Source organism: Balaenoptera ricei, chromosome 16, assembly GCF_028023285.1.
Source record: "Balaenoptera ricei isolate mBalRic1 chromosome 16, mBalRic1.hap2, whole genome shotgun sequence".
NCBI lineage: Eukaryota > Metazoa > Chordata > Mammalia > Artiodactyla > Balaenopteridae > Balaenoptera > Balaenoptera ricei.
Genome location: NC_082654.1, coordinates 20,115,573 through 20,136,786, shown reverse-complemented (window position 1 = coordinate 20,136,786; position 21,214 = coordinate 20,115,573). Strand labels below are relative to the sequence as shown.

The following is a 21,214-nucleotide window of genomic DNA, read 5'->3' as shown; positions in this document are numbered from 1 at the left end:
ACACTCAGAGCAGCGTAGGAAGACTTAAGGTTCATGAGGATGTCTGTGATTTGGCAGCCTAATGTTACATACACCTAATGTAGGCACACATATGTGCATACGCACCAAACTAACTAGATTAAACATGGATTCTAACCTTAACTCAAGCTGAAAATTCTGTCCGCACAGTAATATCCAGACTTTGTAAATCATATTCAAGTGATTTGTTAAGTTTCTTACAAACCTTTAGTGGAATTGTAAAGGTCACATATAAGTTTTAGAAAATGAGTGAACAGCTTGATTTAACATGCAAAATGAATTCATAGCTTTATGTATAATGAAGATCATGGGCCCCTTAAGACAGAGTTCAGCATACATAGACACACGATGCCCAGGTTGGGGTTATATTAGATTTCCAACTTAGGCACTGAAATAAACACCAAGACATAGAACTGCCTGAGGTGGCCCTGGTGAATCATTTTTGTTGTGTCCTTGTGGATTTAATCACAGAGGCTGAGTCCAAAGCCAAAGGGGAATTCCACTCCTGAGTAATTCTCCTATATCAGTGGCCTAGATAAAAGCAAGTACAAGTTATAAAAGCAAGGCAAGCTTTGAGGAATTTAAGTATAGCTTAAATGTAAAGCTATCCTTTAAATAAACCCTTAAAGAACCCTTTTCCCAATGAAAAGGAGACTAACCAGAAAATTCATCATGAGGGACTAAAAGTTCAGTGCCTTCTTTTATGCAGACTAGTTTCTATGTTTATAAATACTTGAAGAGCATGCTAATTATATAGATATATTTCCTTCTATAAAGAAACTCCACTTGAAGAACAAACTCATTAGCCAAAGGATTATGGTGATATATAGAATAAAGTAACTGAAAGAAAGAGATGAAGTTCAGATTTTGTTCAAGATTATTACATATTGAGACTTCTTTGGAAAGTGCTCCAAAGAGGACCATTCAATTCTAACTAAAGTTTAAAAGGAAAAAGTACCAAACTACATTTCTATGCCAGGGTTTTTAAAAAATAATTTCTCCACTAAACTAAGGACAGTATAACAGTGAGGAGATTACCTAATGTTTTTACTTGTGTATTGCTACTTGTAGATTGGCTTAAGAGTATCAATTTTACTTATGCCCAGGGGAACTTAATGAAAGAATGGGAAAGGGCAGGTATATAGATTGTCATTTCCATGTTCATATAGCAAGAGTGATAACTTTTAGCCCAGAGAGAAACAAAGAAAATTTAAAAGAATTGTGGATTGATCATTTTTTTCCTAGATCTTTGCTAGTGAATTTAAAATCTTGTTTGTGAAAGACTTGGAAAAGTATATACATTTTGTCTTTCAGCCATGTTTTAGGACAATGGCTTTCAAATTTCTTTTAATACAACAAACTTTTCACCACAGGAGATGATGTATGGTGGCCTGTATTGCTGAATAACAAAACCTAGCAGCTTAAAACAACAAGCTTTTAATAGCTTGTCATTTCTGTGGGTCAGGAATTCAGGAGCAGCTTAGCTGAGTGGATCTGGCTTAAGGTTTCTCATAAAGTTGCAGTCAAGACATCAGTCAGGGCTGCTGCATCTGAAGGCTTGACTGGGGTGGAAGTTTCTGGTCTTAAGATGGGTCACTCACAAGACTGTCAGCAAAAGGCTACAGTTCCTTGCCACATGGACCTTAACCTGAGGCTGTTTGAGTGTTCTCCCCCAGAGGAAGTATCTGAGAGCAAAGAGGAGCCTGCAATGCCTTTTATGACCTAATCTCAGACATTGAACACCATCACTTCCACCATATTTATTAGTTAGAAGTGAGTCACTAAGTTCAACCCATACTCAAGGGGAGAGGAATTAAGCTCCACCTTTTGAGGGGAGGATTGTCCACTGTCTGATCATAATGTATTTTAAAAGTATCACAGTCTGCCACAATTTATTTACCTTCCTTCCACATGCAAAATACACTCACCATCTCCTAACACCCCTGCAAAAGTTTCATCCCATTACAACATTAGCCTGAATCCAGAATATCATCATCTAAATATGGTCTAGGTATAGATGATACTCAAGTGTAATTTCTTAAGTACAGTTCCTCTCAGTCTATAGACCGGAGAACTAAAGAGACAAGTTATCTGCCCCACACACACCCAGTGGTAGGACAGGCAAAGATAACTGCTATAGACATTCCTGTTCAAAAAGGGAGAAAATTGGGAGTACAAAGAAGTCACTGGTCCATAGCAATTCTGAAATTCGTCTGGGCAAATGTTCGGCAGTTCCCTTGATGAAGACTCAGTCCTTCTACTTAGTAGGAATCAGTCTCCCTAGTTCTTGGCTCTGCCCTCTGAGCTTTTGGTTCCACTCTCTGAATCATCCTTCCTTTTCCTTAAAAGGTAGCCTGTGTTTGCAACTGTGTATTTTTCTCACCCTGTTTCCTTCTTGTAGAGGTTTTAGAGTTCAAAGACCTCTTTCCTTTTTGTACTCTCTTTGTTTCTTTAAGTCCAAGCTTGTAATGTTTCTGTGAATATAATCTTCTTAAAACCTTTGTGTGTCTCCTGTGGATATTGGGGTTCATTCTGTTAGACAAAACCCATAACCAATAAAGATCAAAATCAAAGGTATTACTAATTCGTGTTTGTAAGAAACAAATTTGTAATCCTTCTATTTTAATTGCTGAGTTCATTTGGGAAGAAAGGAAATCAGGAGAGAAACTAATAAAAGCAAAGTATAATACTTTTTTTTAAAGCACTTACTATGTACCAGGCACCTATTATGTATCAAATCCTATTTAATCCTCAAAGCAACTCAATCAAAGAAGTATTACTATCCCTAGTTTACAGTGGAATAAACTGAAACTTAGAGGCATTAAACACCTTGCAGAAGTTTTTACAAGCTTAGTTAAATGGTGGGGTCTGTATGTAAACTCCAAAGCTCACACCCTTACCCACTAGGCTGTACCACTTAAAGCATTTAATAACTATGAAAAAATTCCACTCATATATTATTGTTTCATTCTTCTTCAAATTCTCTTGCTCAAGTTAATTCAACCCAACTCAAGATGAGTTTCGAATCATAAGACATTTTGGTGTCTGTAAATTTGGATAACAAGCGTGACACCTTATTGCCTTGAGCTGAGAAAATACGAGCAATTTGTCTCATCCTAACTCCAAGTTATTACTTCTTTCTAGGAATTTCACGGCCTTTTGTCTTTTTTTTTTTTTTTTTAATTTAAGAAAGTATTTGTCTTAGAAATTAAGGGCTGGCGAGTAAACTTGTTTAGCTAGAGATTTTGTTAATGCACTAGGGAGAATCCATAAGTTTTCTTTGACCAATATATTCCTCATATATATGTCTCTGATGACATATATATGATTGCCCTTGTCTCGGAATGAAGTGTCCAGGGCAAACTGTTAGAATTAAATGATGGACCTCATCAAAGTTAAAGAATCATGTAAGTTGAAAACTAACAGCACATTGTGCATAGTAGATATTTAGTAAATTCTGAATACATGGATGGATGGATATATGAATAGCTGAGTGGGCTTTGAGTCATTAAGCACTTGAATGTTGTCCAACAAGCTCCTACTGAACTTGACTGCTTAAATGACAATCAGTTGGTGGGTTTCAGAAAAAGAATGAACGTTCTTAAGCCATATCACTATAAGAAGCAATTTAGACTTGTTAACAGAAGTGTGTAATGTTACTCTGAAAGATAGGACAATAGGAGTGTAGGTGGTGATTGCTCAGGCACATGACACACTAACATTTCTTAATAAAAGGGCAGTGTGTAATGCTTCAAACTTATTTTAAAGGTAGCAGAAACTTCAAAGCCATATACATGTTAGAATATCACTGTAATCAAGGCCTAAAATGTTAACAGATCACCTCAGTTAGAATAGTTGGTCAAAATTACCATGATTTATCTGGTCACTTCGGAAGCTGCAGATGCAAGTATTCTTTATTAACTTTGTTTGCATTTTTATTTCATACCAGCTTTAAGAAAAGATATTATTCTAACCTTTAGCTTTATATTACTTGAGACACATAGATAGAGGAGAAAGATCATCCAGAAGAAAAATGGGTTTATTTGTGTTTTCTCCTTTCAACAGGACCAGTGGTAATCTATTTCCAAATGAATACATTTCTTAATGGAGAAATTCTAAGTAAGTTTGTTATGCTCCTAATCTCACTTTAGGAGAGATCTAAGAACATAATTGCAGGGTGCCTTGGGAGCAGCAAGTCCGTAATCTGTTTTTCTTTTTGCTCCAGTTTTTCTTTCTAGTAATTATTATGAGGTAGAACATCCAGATGCGGATATTTAAAATCCAGTTCTGATACTTATCAGTATTCTGTTAACTGATTTTCGTAAGTTAGACATTACTTATAGGTCAGTCTATGTAATTTTTTTTAGCCTTAACCAAAATAATCACATCAAGTCAGTTTCTTTTATCAAATTGGTTCTCTTTTCTGTGATTTAAAAATAAAAAATCTTTCATCTATTGCCACTTTCTCCTGAAAGTTCTGATCTTAGATGCAGAAGCCTTAAGATCTGATGTTTCAAATTACTCCTACTTTTGGTGTATAGTATACATGAATATGTATATACTTAAAGTATATACTTTAAGAGTATACTTAAAGTATACTCTGACCTTACGTGAATCTCAAATCTCTGAATCTTTTGTGTTTTTACAAGTTTATTTTTATCCATACCTTTATGAATTCAAAGTTTACAGGATCACTCCTTCAACATTGACAGGAGAAGTATCAAATGAAACGGGTGAGATAGATTCAGAGAAGGCTTTAAAGGCAGGCACCCTCTCTCTAACTTAAACATTTTGTTTTTCACCTAGTGATTTTTTTTTTTTTAACCACACTTTTTTGGACATGTGTTTGATGAGAGAGCTGTCCAAACTATAATGTTCTGGGGACAAACCAAGTTTTCAAGTAGGATTTTCTTTGAGTTGAAGAATTAAATGACTTTTCAAAAATGTATAACCTTCTGTGAAGATTCATTTCTTATTTTAAAAAACTGAATTTCTCCCATTAGGTGATGGACAAGCCTTATTACACAGGAGGAGTTTCTCATTCAAGTGACAGACTGTTAAGACTGTTTTCTAGAACTTCAGATTCCAGTGCTAATAACCTATGAAATGGATCTTTGCTATCATTAACTCAAGAGGAGATCAGATTCTTTGCATTCTTTCCTTATATCTAGGAAAATATAGAAGAGAAGCTCTAACTTACGATTATAATAATTGAGCACTGAATAATTGTGTCCAGGAGACTCTAGAAGTGTGAAAGACACAGTCCCAGCCATCAGATATTACTGTATAGTAGAGCATGAAAAATAAATCACAATCATGGTAGCTACCCTAATTGTAGTATAGGCAAATGTTAAAATAATTCAAAGTGGGGTGAGAAGAGAAGAAGTATGGAGATCCCTCCTAACTGTGGTGATTAAAGGAGAGACTTCAAGGAGAAGGTGACATTTTAAGACGAGTGTTGAGTAAAGGGTAAGAATTCATCTGGTAGAGGAACAGTAGAAGCCAGCATTTCCATTTGATGAAATACAGTGAGCAAGGATAGAAAAGTACAAGTTGTGATCAGAGAATACTCAGCAAACCTCATAGGCTACCAGAGCATGAGGTAGTAATGGGAGATACAGCCAAAAATTGACCTAACTGATTGTAGAGATCATGGAGTACCAGACTATTGTGACCTAAGTTAGAGGTCAGCCCATTTTCTCATCATTTCCAGTTTTAATCTGTTTATATAAATGTTTTATACATGCATATATGCATATAGTGTTTGTTTTGGATCTTGGCTCACCACCACTTAATAGCTATGTGACATTAGGAAACTCACTTAACTTGAGCTTCACTTTTCCTTGTTGGTAAAAATGGACCTCACATGGTGGTTGTGACAGTTTAATGGAATAACATAAAAGCATGTGGTGCAGTGCCTAGCACATAGTAGACAACTGTTTTTGTGGAAATGTATACATAGGGTTAAATACAATATCACTAACTTAAAGCATTTTTATGCTTTTGTGACAACACTTTGAAGATTATAATCATAATTCATTAGACTATATTTTGGTTTTTGAAGGCCTTAAAGAATCTATCACCCCGATGGCACTCTGCCTTATTCATGTTCATGTATTCATGTATTCAGGAACTGCCTTCTCTTCTCTGTTCTTCTCTATCTGAGAAGGAAGACGGTTTATGCTGTAAAACCACATATGTGTATGTGTTGTTTGATATTTTAACCTGACTCTTCTCTAGTAGAGACCCTAGGGAATTGTTGGTTTAATCTGACTTCAGAAGCCCCAGCATGTGATCTTGCTGCCCTGCTTATAAGTGAGTTTCTCATTCTGCTTTGGTGGGAGGATTCCTAGCTATAAGAGGGCAAGTTTTGGTACTCCAAGATCTGCTGTATAATTTTTTTTGCTTTATCTATCATTATAACCTAATGCTCTAATCTAGCCTAAGAGGTTTACTCATATTTCTGATCACAGCACACCTGCTGCCTTATTAGTTGTACAGGCATACCTAAGAGATATTTCAGGTTCAGTTGCAGACCACTGTAATAAGACAAACGTTGCAATAAAGTGAGTCACACGAATTTTTTGGTTTCCCAGTGCATGTTAAAGTTATATTTACACTATGCTGTAGTCTATTAAGTGTGCAGTAGCATTGTGTCTAAAAAAACAATGTACATACCTTAATTTTAAAATAATGCTATTGGAAAAATGGCACTGATAGACTTGCTCGGCTCAGAGTTGCCACAAACCTTCAATTTGTAAAAAAACACAATATCTGCAAAGTGCAATAAACTGAAGTGCAATAAAACGAGGTATGCCTGTGTTTGGTTTCAGTGATAGAACCCATCTCTGATAAAATTAGGCAAATATCTGTGCCCAGCTGAGAATTCGAGATTTGAATCTTTATTCCATTTACTTGTTAGCTGTGTAACCGTGAGCAAGTCATTGCCTATTTCAGGACTTTGTTGTGAGATTCAAATGAATCAACTGTAAAGGACTATTTTATTATCATTGAATTTTAGTAGGAATATGATTAACTATCCACCATAAAGACAAGCAAAATTTTTATTATTTTAACGAAAGCTTAAGTTTACTGATAAATTTTAAAAACCAGCTGAAACAATTTTATATCATTAGTAAATTTTATACTGACTGTTTTATGGCTTAGGTAATTATCTGAACAATATTTCAGAAATATTTGAAACATAATAACTGAGTTATAAATGTTCATGACAAAAAAATATTAAATCTTTTGGAATAGAAGAATTCATATCTGTTGAAGCACTGTCAACTATATAAAAAGGCTGGGGACATTTCATTTACTTTGAAAATTATTTTCTTCTCCTATACTGCATAGAAGCAATTCACTAGCCTTAAAGGGGAAATTCATACTTTTTTCTTAATTAATTTCAGAAGGGCTTATACATTCCTCTGTGACACCATGGATCATCTCAAAGCTTTAGGATGGTACTCACCATACTATGGGATAAATGGAAGTAAAAAAAGCATTTTCACTGATAAAAAAAGCATTTGACCTGAGTCCTTGCCTCTGACATTTACCAGCTCTGTGACCTCTGTGAACGAATTTTTCAACCTCTCTTATTTAGCTTTCTCAATCCACCCAGCAAAAATTTCTCATCAGGGTCATAAATAGTCGTGATTCTCTTGAGCAACTAGTTGGGTTTTGTTTTTTTTTTCTTAAAACCCTTGTAAACCAGCATATTGAGCGATTGTGTTGATTCATGTTGGCTGCTGGAGACTTTAGATAAAAGTTGGCCCATCTCTAGCAAATGATACAATTTTATAGTATGCTCTTTGTATCTTAACCTCATTCCTGGCTCTATCTTACCTTCATATGCCTATTTTCTCGTTAGCTTGATTTTTCTTACCTATATTTAATTTATTTTCGTGTCATGTTAATCTATGGAATCTGCCTTAAATTCTTCCTGGAATAACATAAGGTGCATTCAATAAAATAAATTATGCCTACTTCTCAGAGCTATTGTGATACATACAGTAGGTATAAATTTTTTTTTTGCACTGAATCAAAGAATATTGGTTATAGCTGCTTTGAACTGTGGAAGGTTTAAATAGAGTTTGGTTTTGAAGGGAAGATGAAGTTTCAGAAGAGCATTTTGGCCCATTGCCAGGTATCTAGAAGTTTTCTGTAGTTTATATAAAGATAAATGAGTATATCTGGAAGATTCTTTTCCTTTCAGCCTTAAACATGGTAAAACACTCATGTTATTCATCAGTATGAATGCGTCCATCCATCTTATATGCAGCTCACAACCATTTTATGTTCACAAGGTCTTAGACATGTATTAATGGAGTTTTCTGATAAATGTAATGTGTCTTTGTAGAGAATATTTTATACGATAGTTTCTCCGGTTTAAATCATGTATTTAAGTGAACTAGATAAAAGTCAATGGAATTAGATGTTTAGAATTTTTTTATAATTATGCTAAGGATTTACATTTAATAAACCTTGAATTTGTAAAAGAAAAACCATGTTTAACTGGTATAAACTGCTCTATGAACTCAGAATTCAAATGTGGTCACAACTAGTATTTTTAAAATTAATCATTCAAACATCCATTTGCTGTATGAGCAGAAAGTTTTCTAAAAGCAACACGAGCATGAGTCAGTACTGGTTCTAATATGTACTACTACCTCATAGCCTCACAACCACATTTCCACTTTCACCATGGGCTTCTCTGCCATTATTTGAATTTTTTTTTAAAGTTCTTCCTTCTGAAAACCTCAGAGGTATTCAGCCATCCTCTAAGCAAAGCTACGTCTAAGCAACTGCTCCAGGAGATCTTATTTCCAGCCTTATAGAGGAGGGCTACTCTCAGCGACTTGAAGGAGAGTCACTCTTCTAAGGAGGATTTCCCAGTGATCTCCATGGTGTTTATATCTACCCCTCTTGGAGGTAATGTTTCCAAAGCAGTTTTCTGCCTTCTCCCTCTTAGGTGAAGTGGGAACAAACTGAATTTAATTTCCAGCAGGGCATTCTGCTATACATGTAACCAATCTCAAATGGAAGAGCAAGGTCTAGATGGTTTATATTGCAAGAGTCTTCATGTTTAAGATGAATGAATATAAACATGAGCAAGAGAATAAATGATGAATTTAATAAAATAAGTGTTGGATGGGTGTGATAGAAATACAAAACCAGCTATTTCAACTAATGTGAAGTATTGGGAGATGTTTCAAATGATGAATCATATTAGCAACTCAAGGGTTACTGGAATAGAAAATTTTCTCTTAATGTTCAGTATTTTTATTTATATAAATACTGCTTCTGCCACACATACCCCGCCCCCCGCAAAAAAAAAAAAAAAAAAAAAAGAAAAGAAAGAGAAGCAGCGCTCCAGAACAGGAACATACAGTACCCAAAGTTGGGGGGAAAAGTTCTTTCTTTAGCACAGTGTTGCATAAGGGGAGTAATCAGCTCTCAGCTTTTATAAGTTTGCTTGCAGAGTTTATAGAGCTACGGAATTGCCATGGAAACCGTAAAATGGAAGCCATGATTTACTATGTCTTAGTGAAAACTTTTGCTGGGAGTTGCTATAGTCAGAGTCATGCCCCATTCAGATAAGAACTCTATCCTAACCTAGATAATGAGCTGCTAGGCAAGGAATGGGTCTCTTTTTACATCAGTCTGTACTTGGTGCTCTAGTTGCATATTATTAACAAAGTTGCTTTTACCTATACCTGTCTATTATAGATGTTGTAATAGCTCATTTGCTTTGAGATTAAGAATGCCTAATGATTTTCCCTCCCCTGAAAGCAAGCTTCTTGCTTCTTCTTCCAGTGTTTTAATTTTATTGTTTTGTGTTTTATATTTGTTTTAAAATAATGTACATAAAAGCTATTCAAGAGAGGGATGGGGGAAGAAGACTGATTACATCAGAGCAAGTTATGTTTGGGTCGTTCTGCTCCAAGCGAGATGCATGTGCTCAGTGATTATTTTTGTGTATTACAGGCCTTTCGGGAAGACCTGGAATGCCTTATTCAAGAACAGATGAAGAAAGGCCACAATCCAACTGGATTACTAGCATTACAACAGATTGCAGATTACATCATGGCCAATTCTTTCTCGGGCTTTACTTCACCTCCCCTCAGTACGTCAGTTTCGTAAAGTTTAAAAGACCGTAATTTCATCTCTACTTTGTACACTGCACATTTCTAGCAGCATATTCTGATCTGGTTCAGTCCTTAAGTTGATAACATCTAATAGTTAGAGTGACATAGTGTTAGGATCTCTTACTTTTTCATACCAACCAGACATTTATTAAACTTTGTGAGGATTACAAAATAGTTATAAAATGTGGTCCCTGCCCCAGATAAATGCATATTTGAATTGAGGAGACATACAGTGAATGCACAAAAGATTAAAACTGCAAGGTAACTGTAGAGGAAAAAATTACAAAGCAGCTCGTAAGAAATTGTCTAATGACCTTTTCTAAGTCATCTTGCCATGAACTCAGAGTTGGAATTGATTGTTGGCTGAAGTGGACTGAGAGAACTTTGTGGAAGAAGAGAGGCCTCAACTAACCAGACTTTAAAGGATGGAGCAGTTAGAACTTGGTGTAAAAGGGTTTAGGCCATTTTATTCATTCAACAGTTCTTTAGCGAGAGCACCAATTTGGTGGACTGAACACTAAGGATACCAAGAATCATAAGGCGTTGAGTCCAAGCACTTTACATCTCAGAGAGACATGCACAGAACTCACTGCTGTACCAGGGCAGGTACACAGAGTCCCAGACCGTCAGGGACTTTTCTTTTCCTTCTCTTTCTTCCTTTGTTACTTCCTTTTTTTTCTTTTTGGTTAAAGATTTACAAACAGGAATTCAACAAATTCAAATACTTCACAAATAGAGGAATGGTATGAAAAGAGACATGATGGTGGGAACGTGCAAGGTGAGGGTAGAACTCCTAAGTGGATCAGTATGTTGGGACATACATACTGGTTAAAGAATCTTTGAAAGAGTCCCAAAGTGAATTATAAGTGCTTGAACTAAAGTAGTAGTTGCGGGTAAAAGAAGGAAGAGATCAGTGAGAAGGGCATAGCCAAGGAAGAGGAGAGAAGACTTAGCAACAGGTTTGAATGTGGTGATGGCGGGGGTGGCGGATGGATGGTGAGAACGATGAGTTCCAAAATCACTCACTCTTCCAGCTTGGGAGAAACATTCTATCAGAAGCAACAGGAAAATTAAAATGTTGAGCTAGTTTGGTTCACTTTTTCTGTAACATTGATTATCTGTCATGTGCCATGCATCCTAACAAGAGTCCATAAGGGCTAAGGGAGAAGAGGTCCATGATAGTACCACACAGGCCTGGAAAAGAAGTCTAGGAAAGAGGTGGGAAATGGGATCCAGGAGAATGAAGACTGAGCGAAAGTTGAATTCAGCAATTGTGTCATTAGAGATCAAGACTAGTTTTTGTTGCTTGGTGAGGGCAGAAACCAGACTGCTGTTTGACTGCATTCTTAAATATTTTTTGTTTGAATAAAAGTCAGAAGAGGTATTAGAAAGGTACAATAGCTTTCTGTTGAGATCTTTTCATCATAAAATTAGCAATAACCTCAGTATTAGTAACGCTTTTACCATTGGGATCCTGTGACCATTTTTCCCGAGTGGTGTGAGCCTGACTCCCTAACATCACTCTCGAACAAGTACTAGATGAAACAGCAAGGCGATAACTGATACGTATTTTTACTCTCAGTGTACTTCTCTGAAGGAAGATAAGCCTAATGCAACATTGTGTGGGCTGATAAGGTTCAGATCATCATTTACAGGCTGGGACACTCTCGGACTCAGGCTGCTTCCTGGCAACTAATTTTCAGGTAAGGAATTATTTGACCTGAATCTTTCTCCACAATTTTTCCTCTTTTAGGTCTCGGCATGGTCACACCTATCAATGACCTTCCTGGGACGGATACATCCTCGTACATGAAGGGAGAAAAGCTTACTCGCTGTAAACTTGCCAGCCTATACAGACTTGCAGATTTGTTTGGATGGGCCCACCTGGCAAATACATACATCTCAGTGAGTCCTTCGTCTTTCAGTTCCTTTTTCTAAAATCCCAACTTAAAGGCAGCTATACTCTCCTCACCTTTACTCAGAAGTCTGGTTTTCAGGCCTTATTCTCTGAACCTAGCACGCTGGACCACAACCTCATCCTGATATAAACCTTATGTTTAAGGGAGAGGCTGCAGTTACCCCAGCGTTCTTCTCCATTTGTTATCTGCGTTGTTTCCTTAATTCAGACCAGTCACAGAACCTATCCAGGAAGAAATCCTCCTGGCAGAATTTTCTCTCTCTGTGTTAATTATATCTGGGAGTCAGTGATGTTAAAAAATGCTTTAAAAAGCACTTGGGGCAGGGAAAATAGAGGGGGCCAGGGAAGTTTCCTCTCTCATCTTTATTTTTTTAATATATTTTTCCCATTCATCATCATCTTGTTTTCATGTTGCCACACTTGGACACAAGACAATATTTGGAAGCAAAAAGTATGAAAATATTGTGTGATGAAAATGGCACAGATGTGAGGTGCAGTCTTCCTACAACTTTTCGTCCCTTCCTCCAGCTATTCCTTGGTTTCCCCTTCCATTTCCACCTTAATTCGTTCCTAGGAAGAGAATCTATTCTCTTTCCTTTGCCCATTTCCCCTTAATTTCCATATTGTATTGGGTTGAACAATGCTGGCATTCGTTTCTCCTGCATGTAGCTGACCCTAAATAACCTTAGAACCCCCAAAATAACACTTTTAGGTAAGTCCAGTACATGAGAAACTAATGTCAGAATTTTTTAGCAAGCACTTGAGGGCTTGAGGGAAGAAAACTTTTCAAGGAAAGTTTCATGTTGCACAGCTTTAATTTCTGCTTTGTTTTTCCCCCCAGATATCTTACAGTTATTCATTGTAAATATATTCCTAGTCATGTTTACACTGCAAAATATGAACACCTCATAGTAAATCTGTATTGTTTTGGTTTTTTTTTCTTTCTCCCAGGTAAGAATAAGTAAGGAGCAAGACCACATAATAATAATTCCCAGAGGCCTGTCTTTTTCTGAAGCCACAGCCTCCAATTTGGTACAATTTTCATTCCTATGTTACTTTTTCTGTGATTCCTTGTACTTTTCTGACAGATTTTAGCTTTTAATACAGGACAGAACAAGAAAAGGTATGGATGGAAGAACATTTACTAGTGAACAGGGAAGAATTTGGAAAGCTAATGTTGATTTTTAAGAAAAGCTTTAGTGTTCAAGAAAACAGGGTAGTTGAAGAGCCTAATAAATGAATTGGTCTAATCAGTTAACCTATTCTTGTTTTGAAGAGAATCTTGATTTTTTTCACCCTGAACTCTCTGTAATTTGTTTCTTTAAAAAAAACAAAAAATAAAAAAACTACACACACACAAGTCTGTATATTTTATAGCTAGATTTAAACAAAGTTCAGTTGGTGTGAGTATAGGGTCTGACATTCTAGTATTTTATTTGTCCATGATTGTACCCCGAGCCACTGTCATTGGCCTCTAGAAAAGTAGGAACTACATTGGTTCTGGTGCTATAGTGTTAATTAGCAAATGAACATTTTCCAGCCAGTTCAGTAAATGCCAGACTTATCCAGACCTTCAGTGAAGAGCTTAAGTTATTCAGTTTCTTGGAAACTGTGCTTCTTGCTAAATGCTAAGTTTTCTTGCAGACTACCTGTTTTTGTAAATAAAATTTTATGGGAACAAAGCCACACCCATTCTTTTACAGTAGTTTGTGGCTGCTTTTATACTACAGTGGCAGAGTTGAGTAGTTGCAACAGAGGCCCACAAAATCTAAAATATTTGCTATCTGGCTTTTGACAAAAAGTTTGCCACCCCCTGGTTTAGCTCATGAAACACAGGAAACTTTGATGCACGTGTGCCAGTTAACTGTGTCTTTCTGATTTTTCCAGGTGAAAGTCAATATAATAGGAGAAGTGGTTGATCAGGGAAGTACTAATTTGAAAATTGACCACACAGGCTTCAGTCCCCATGCCGCAATCTATTCAACACGTCCTGATGTTAAGTGTGTGATACACATCCATACCCTTGCAACGGCAGCTGTAAGTCACTGAAGGGCCAAAATCAACAATGACCCTGGGAAGTGTAGTTTTTCATGGCTTTCATTACATGATACTTTATAATCTTCATTCTTTCAGACCCCACCGTTTGAAGTTATTTTCAAAGTATTAATCCTCTGCATATCCAGAAAGCCAAAGGCCCTTTGGAGTAAATGCTACTGTTCTAGGAAACAACTGGAGAGATAGCATTTGCATTTTTGAACTCATCAGTTTAATAATGGGGTCATTGAGTTCTTTAGAGCAAGGCTTCTTTCCTAATATCTGGCACAGCATGTAAATTGAGTAGTATCCCCAAAAGGTCTTTTTTTTTTCTCTTGAAGAAGTGAAGAACTAAAGTGGGAGGTGGGCTGGAATGGTGAACACAGTGAATAGGCCAGCGCTTCCTGAGCTGACTGAAGAATCCAGTTCCTATGAAGGTGTAGTTAGTAACTAAGTGTGTTATCTTGGCATGAACCCAACCAAATAGGTATCCTCCATGAAGTGCGGGATCCTTCCAATTTCTCAAGAGTCCCTGATCTTGGGAGATGTCGCCTATTATGACTACCAAGGATCACTTGATGAACAGGAGGAGAGAATTCAACTGCAGAAAGTTCTGGGGCCAAGTTGTAAGGTATGTAGTAGAGTTTCTATCTAAGGAGCTATTTTTGTTGCTGTTACTGTTGATGAAAGCAGTGTGAGCTATGCCAGTTATTTAAAGTGATTGCTTTGGGATTCTATTTTAGGTGCTGGTACTCAGAAATCATGGTGTGGTAGCACTTGGAGAAACAGTTGAGGAGGCTTTTCATTACATTTTTAATGTGCAGATAGCCTGTGAGATTCAGGTAAGAAAAACTGTTTACCCCCCTCTTTTTTTGTTTTTTGCTTTGTTATTTGTTGTGTTGGGTATTGTGTTTACTTATTTCCAGAGTTCTATCAGTTGGTGGCTTTTTGTTTTGTCTTTTAAGAGAAGTTCTGCTTCACTTGAGTAAAAAAGGGTCAACTGAGGTATCTCTTGAATTGAAAACAGGAGGAAAGAAAATTAAAATTCATATACAGACACACACACCAAATCTAAGTTCTTCATAAACATCATTTTCCTCATAATCCTACTTTTTAAGATGGTATAGTTGCACATTTCTCCATTTTCACCCTCTAGTGATGTGGTGCTAATTGAGAAACAAAGGTGACTACCAGTTATCAGAGATCAGCTGTGCTGTGGCCACTTTTATAAAAAGTATAAGAGCAGTGCCAGAAGTTTTATGAACTCATGAAGTTTCCAGCGATGCCACAGCCTCAGCCTCATTATTATAATGGATTACTTATTAGCCACTTTTTCCCCAGAGAAGCTGAATGCATTTAATGGCCCTAATTTCCCCCTTTAAGAAAAATCAGGGGCTTCCCTGGTGGCGCAGTGGTTGAGAGTTTGCCTGCCAATGCAGGGGACACGGGTTCGAGCCCTGGTCTGGGAAGATCCCACATGCTGTGGAGCAACTGGGCCCGTGAGCCACAATTACTGAGCCTGCGCGTCTGGAGCCTGTGCTCCACAACAAGAGAGGCCGCGATAGTGAGAGGCCCATGCACCGCGATGAAGAGTGGCCCCCGCTTGCCACAACTAGAGAAAGCCCTTGCACAGAAACGAGGACCCAACACAACCAGCCATAAATTAATTAATTAATTAATTAATTAATTAATTTTTAAAAAGTCTTTCAAAAAAAAAAAGAAAGAAAAATCAAGCAGATTCTCTTGAAGTAAATGGTAATAATCTGAATTTATTGGAAAGGCCGCAAAAAAGGGGGAAAAAACTTTTTCTACCAACTTGTCTTAACAACCACCTTTTTTTTTTTCTTTTTTGCTTTAATGGTCGCTCTTCTTCTCAAATGAGGGTATGAAAAACTTAATTATATTGAGATAATGAGCTGACTTCTGCCTAAATATTCTTAAATTCACAGTATAGTGTTTATATTCCTTTAAAATTATAACTGTCAACAAAAGTATTAACTGGATTGCCATGGGAAAACTACAAGGAAAGAACTTTAAAATTTGGCAAGAGAATTCAGTTTCTTCAAGTATATTAAAAGGTATGGCTCTAAATGTGTTTTCCATCAGGGAGGGTCAGAGTCCTGGAAGGTATAGATAGATGGAAAAGATACTTCAGCTGCCTGCTTTCACAAGTGTATTTCTTTGTTGGCAGCCCAGAGGGAAGTGTTACAGATATTTGCTGAATCAACCTTATGCCTCTTTAAAAGTGAAATACTCATTCTAGTCTTTACAGTCCTGTGCCTCTATATTTTGCCATTGATTACAGGTGCGGGCATTAGCAGGGGCAGGTGGAGTAGACAATCTGCTTGTACTGGATCTTCAGAAGTATAAAGCTTCCACTCACACTGTGGCAGCATCTGGAGGAGGAGGAGTGAATATGGGTTCCCATCAAAAATGGAAGGTTGGCGAGATTGAGTTTGAAGGGCTGATGAGGACTCTGGACAATTTGGTAGGTGAAAAATTGAACATAACCTTGATTTCATGTTTCCAGATTCAAGAGCAGATGTTTCCATCTCCCTTTGGTTTTGGAACACGCTCCTTGCTCCAGAGTGTGACCCTAGGAAGGAATTCAGTGTATTTTAAGAATCAGTGAAACATGCAACTGTCATCTTATCTTAGTTATTAGCCTCTTGCACTAAGAGTCAGAAGGCAGATTGCCTTCAGACCCAGGAACAAATACTTAAATGAGCACTGAGATTTGGCCTCCAGAAAACCAGTTTATATCTAGGAAAATGTTTCTGGTGAGCAGTTTTGAAATTACCTTTGTCAGGAACAGTTGTGTGAGTGGAAATTGCTTTGTCAGCTGAAATCAGTTTTAACCAGATCTTGAAATTTGCTTAATTTTCAACTCTAGTGTTATGTGGAGGTTATATGGAGTTTGGAAGGATCTTCCCTTTATTTGTTTTTCTGTAAAAGGGTCTTATTGAATCATTTGTTTAAAGAATTAGACTCTAAATGCTGTGTTTGGTACAAGTTTGATAGCTTCAAATGTGGTCTTTCCCTCCCCTAGGGATATAGAACAGGCTATGCTTACAGGCATCCTCTCATTCGAGAAAAGCCTAGGCACAAGAGTGATGTGGAGATCCCAGCAACTGTGACTGCCTTTTCCTTTGAAGATGATACAGTGCCACTCTCTCCTCTCAAATACATGGCACAGAGGCAGCAGCGTGAAAAAACAAGATGGCTGAACTCACCAAATACCTACATGAAAGTGAATGTGCCTGAGGAGTCTCGGAATGGGGAGACCAGTCCCAGGACCAAAATCACAGTATGCCCCTACTTTACGTGGTTTGCCTTTACTAAATATTTTGCCTAGTTACTGATGAATTGAATGGTCTATGTTGAAAATATTGGGGAAGTAGAATATAACATTAACAATAATATCGCTATAACTTATCAGGTAACCTTTGTGCAAGGCACTTTGTTCTAAGTGCCGTACATGAATTATCTCATTTACTTCTCCTAATTTGGAAAGGATGCTGTTTTTCTCCTCCATTTTATAGATGAGAAAACTGAGGCACAGAGGGATTAACTAATCATTTGTGAATGGTAGAATCAGGGTTTGAATGCAGGCAGTCTGACTCTGGAGCCCAGTGTTACCCATTGCATGATACTGCTTTGTAGTTTATATTGTACTTGTGAATCAGAACTATAAAAGTTATCAACACCTAACGGTGCCAGATTTTGCGAATTACTGCACATAGGCAAGATCTTGTAGATAAAGATACAGGTTATCTTAAATTTTTCAGCATTTTGTCTCAGATTTGGTTTAATTTTGGAGTGCTTATCACTAAATATTCTATAGATACTCAAAATTGGTTCATCCTATCATATAAATCAGTAGTATTTAATATGGAAATACCTAGGCGTCAAAGTTTTTTTTTCCCCTAGTCTATATTGATTTCTTATCTTCTAGTAAAAGAACATAAGTTTCCCAGAATTAATTTTATTGACAGAAACTAATGGCCAGTTATCATTAATCTTGATGAATATTAGCTTTCTTTAAGGGATATAATGGGTAAATGAGAAGAATTATTTAAGGCTCCTCCACCCCTGTGGTGCCATTATACTATAGATTACTACAAGATTATCCCCTTTGTAAAATGCTGGTCAGGGGCTTGGCCCATTCTGTCAGCCAAAAATAAAAATGAAATCTGGAAAACTAAATCTTAAGAGATTTCTTGAGTCCTTTTTGATGACTTCTTAGCCATCATCACTTAAAACTTGAATGCAGGTGGCAACTCTGAATGTGAGTTAATGTGAGATCAAGCTCTATATGCTTGAAATATTTTCACCAACATATTTAAAATGCCAAAAGAAAAAAATTTAAATAGGCATAATTTAGTATTCATGTGAATAGTAATGACATTTGTTTGTTTTTAAGTGAATGCTGATTCTAACTAGTATGGGAGATACAGTAATTGACCACTAAAAACTACTCAGTGAAATTCTTTAAAATATTAACAGTGTATGCACCCACCCACTGGAGTCAATAAACAGTTGTCAAGAACCTACCATATTTCCTTAACACAAAGCTTCATTCTAGAAAATTTTTGATTCTTTAGTGGATGAAAGCAGAGGACTCTTCAAAAGTTAGTAGTGGAACACCTATCAAAATTGAAGATCCAAATCAGTTTGTTCCTTTAAACACAAACCCGAATGAAGTACTAGAAAAGAGAAATAAGGTAAGACATGGTCGATCTTCTGTGACTAGAGGAGGCCTTTTTATGCTGTTTTATGTTTAAATCACTGGTGACTGAATCTGATTAATGCTAAGCTTAGAGGTTTAAATACAGAAGAATTTGAAATTTAATTCTGTATAATTTTAGGTTGTATTGAATACCTCCAGCTCTGTTCTAGTTTCTGGTGAGCGGGCTGTACAGGGAAGAAGTATTAGACATATTTCTGCTGTATTAGTGAAAAATGTAGTCCTCTAACAATGTAAGACAATAGGAAATCACACATCAAGAAGAGTGGAGGAGATTAATGTGAGTTGTTATGATGGTAAAAGAGGGCTTTGTGGAGGTGGGAATTAAAGAGGCTCTTACCCTGGGGGGGGTCAAATAGTAAGCCAAAGGTCACCTGCAGAGTTGCCCCCAAGAACTTGTTACTGTTTTTCAATTCAGATTCGAGAACAAAATCGATATGACTTGAAAACAGCAGGACCACAATCTCAGTTGCTTGCTGGAATTGTTGTGGATAAGCCTCCTTCTGTAAGTCCATAAAGCAATATGATCTTTGTTTTCACATTAATTTCTTTGCTTTTTAAATATGAATATCTGTCTTTACTAAAGTTAATGTAAACACAAGTTAAAAAGTCAAATAATCCCCAAGACTTAAAATGTCACCTTCAGTTCCCAATTTCTAGGGGCAAGGACTTTATTCTAGCATATACCTTTGTTTCTAAAGAGCATCTTTATTCTGCTTTTTCTTGGTTTATCAGTTTTAGACGTCAGCTGTATTTCATCAAATCTATTTCATCAACTATGAGAAGTACCATTATTTTATGTATCACTAAAAGAGAAAAAACCTAATTGTAAGAAACCAATTATAAGATGAATCCCAATTTCAGGATCAGAAAATGTGGGAGAAAAGTGCATCTTAGAATTAATGAAAGACAGTAGTGACTTCTTTTATGGACTATGAGGACTTAGCCTGTTTACACAAGGCTTCCCTTTTTCATTCTCCCAGTAAGGTCGTACCACAATGTTTTGTCTAGTCAGCTTTCAGTGTTTATATTTTTAAACGCTTACTGCTGAGCCAGGTAGTATCCCATGATGACATTTCCTTTCTTATACAACTTTTCTCCCCTTGGAGAAAAAGTTGCCTCCTTTTTTCATTGGCTTAGTACTTAGGATACATTGGGCTTAGTTCTTCCCAAACTTTTCTTAATATTATTTTCCATAGGGTCAGAGGTAACAGGTAATCTCTCAGTTCTAGCCCTTTGTCATTGTCATTCTGGTCCAGATCTGGACTAGGTGCTCTTCAGGCCAGATGTACAGGCCCATCCTGAGGATTCCTGTGCTTCTCACCATGTAGTCCTGTTTCCTGCATCGTATGTCTCCTACTTAAGAAAGGAGACTCCTTTCTTACTCTTTTATCATTGAGCGCATCCTCTAATAGCTTTCTGGGAAAGGATACATAGGAGGTAACAGTCTGAAAACCTGTATTCTACCTTCAAATGTGCATGTAATGGATACAGAATTCTAGTTTACAGATAAAATGAAAAGCATCACCATATTATCCCCTAACTCCATCATTGTTAAGAAGTAGGAGAGTATTGTGATTCGTGTACCTTTGTGTAGGCTTTTTTTTTTTAAGACCTTTTCTACATTCCTGCTGTTCTGAAATTTTATGATGGTGTGCTTTGTAGTAATTTCTATTTAGTCTCCACTTTTAGCATGTAGTAACCCTTTTCAGTCTGCAAAGTCATGTCCTTCAGTTCTGGGAATTTTTTAAAGTATTTCTTCAGTAAGTAGTCCTTTTCCCTTCAATTTCTTTTTCTGTCAGGATATATATATACTGTTAGTTGGATCTCTTTGACTAAGCCTCTGATTTTTTTCTTTCCTATTTTATATCTCTTTGTCTTTTAATCCTACTTCCTGGGAGATTTGCTTGACTTTATTTTCTAAGCCTTCTATTTAATTTTCTATTTTGATTTTTTTTTTTTTTTTTTTACTTTTTAAGACTTCTTATTCCCTGAATGTTCCTTTTTTTTTTTTTTCCTTTTTAAATAACATCCTGGTCTTTCTGGATACAGTATTTTCTCTTATTGCTCTAAGGGAATCAATTTTAAATTTTCTTCGGCTGCCTTTATTGTCTGTTTCTTCTGAGTTCCCTTTTTCTTCTTAATTCTGGTTTCCTCCATGTTGGAAACTTTCCTCAAGTGTCTGGAAATCCGTGGTAGTCTGTCTGTATTTAAGAATGAGACACTGAAAGCTAGTCAGAAGCTTCAGGTGTGTGCAGGGCTTGGGAACTGGCAAGCTCCACTGTAGGGTGACTGGATGTGGACCAGGTTGATTCTTTCAGGAATGCCCAAATGTTAGTATCTGTA

At 36.7% G+C, this 21,214-nt stretch overlaps 1 protein-coding gene across 6 annotated transcripts in view; it reads left to right on the top strand.

The window, feature by feature from the left end:
• ADD3 (adducin 3) overlaps positions 1–21,214 on the top strand; it is a 124,574-nt gene that overhangs the window by 97,638 nt on the left and 5,722 nt on the right. For all 6 annotated transcript variants that reach the window (XM_059900878.1, XM_059900876.1, XM_059900882.1 and 3 more), the window contains exons 3-12: positions 10,009–10,147; positions 11,923–12,074; positions 13,039–13,119; positions 13,975–14,124; positions 14,609–14,752; positions 14,865–14,963; positions 16,427–16,609; positions 17,171–17,428; positions 18,726–18,845; positions 19,287–19,373. In XM_059900878.1, the coding sequence (XP_059756861.1) occupies positions 10,009–10,147; positions 11,923–12,074; positions 13,039–13,119; positions 13,975–14,124; positions 14,609–14,752; positions 14,865–14,963; positions 16,427–16,609; positions 17,171–17,428; positions 18,726–18,845; positions 19,287–19,373 (1,413 nt within the window). The remainder of the gene's footprint in view (positions 1–10,008; positions 10,148–11,922; positions 12,075–13,038; positions 13,120–13,974; positions 14,125–14,608; positions 14,753–14,864; positions 14,964–16,426; positions 16,610–17,170; positions 17,429–18,725; positions 18,846–19,286; positions 19,374–21,214) is intronic.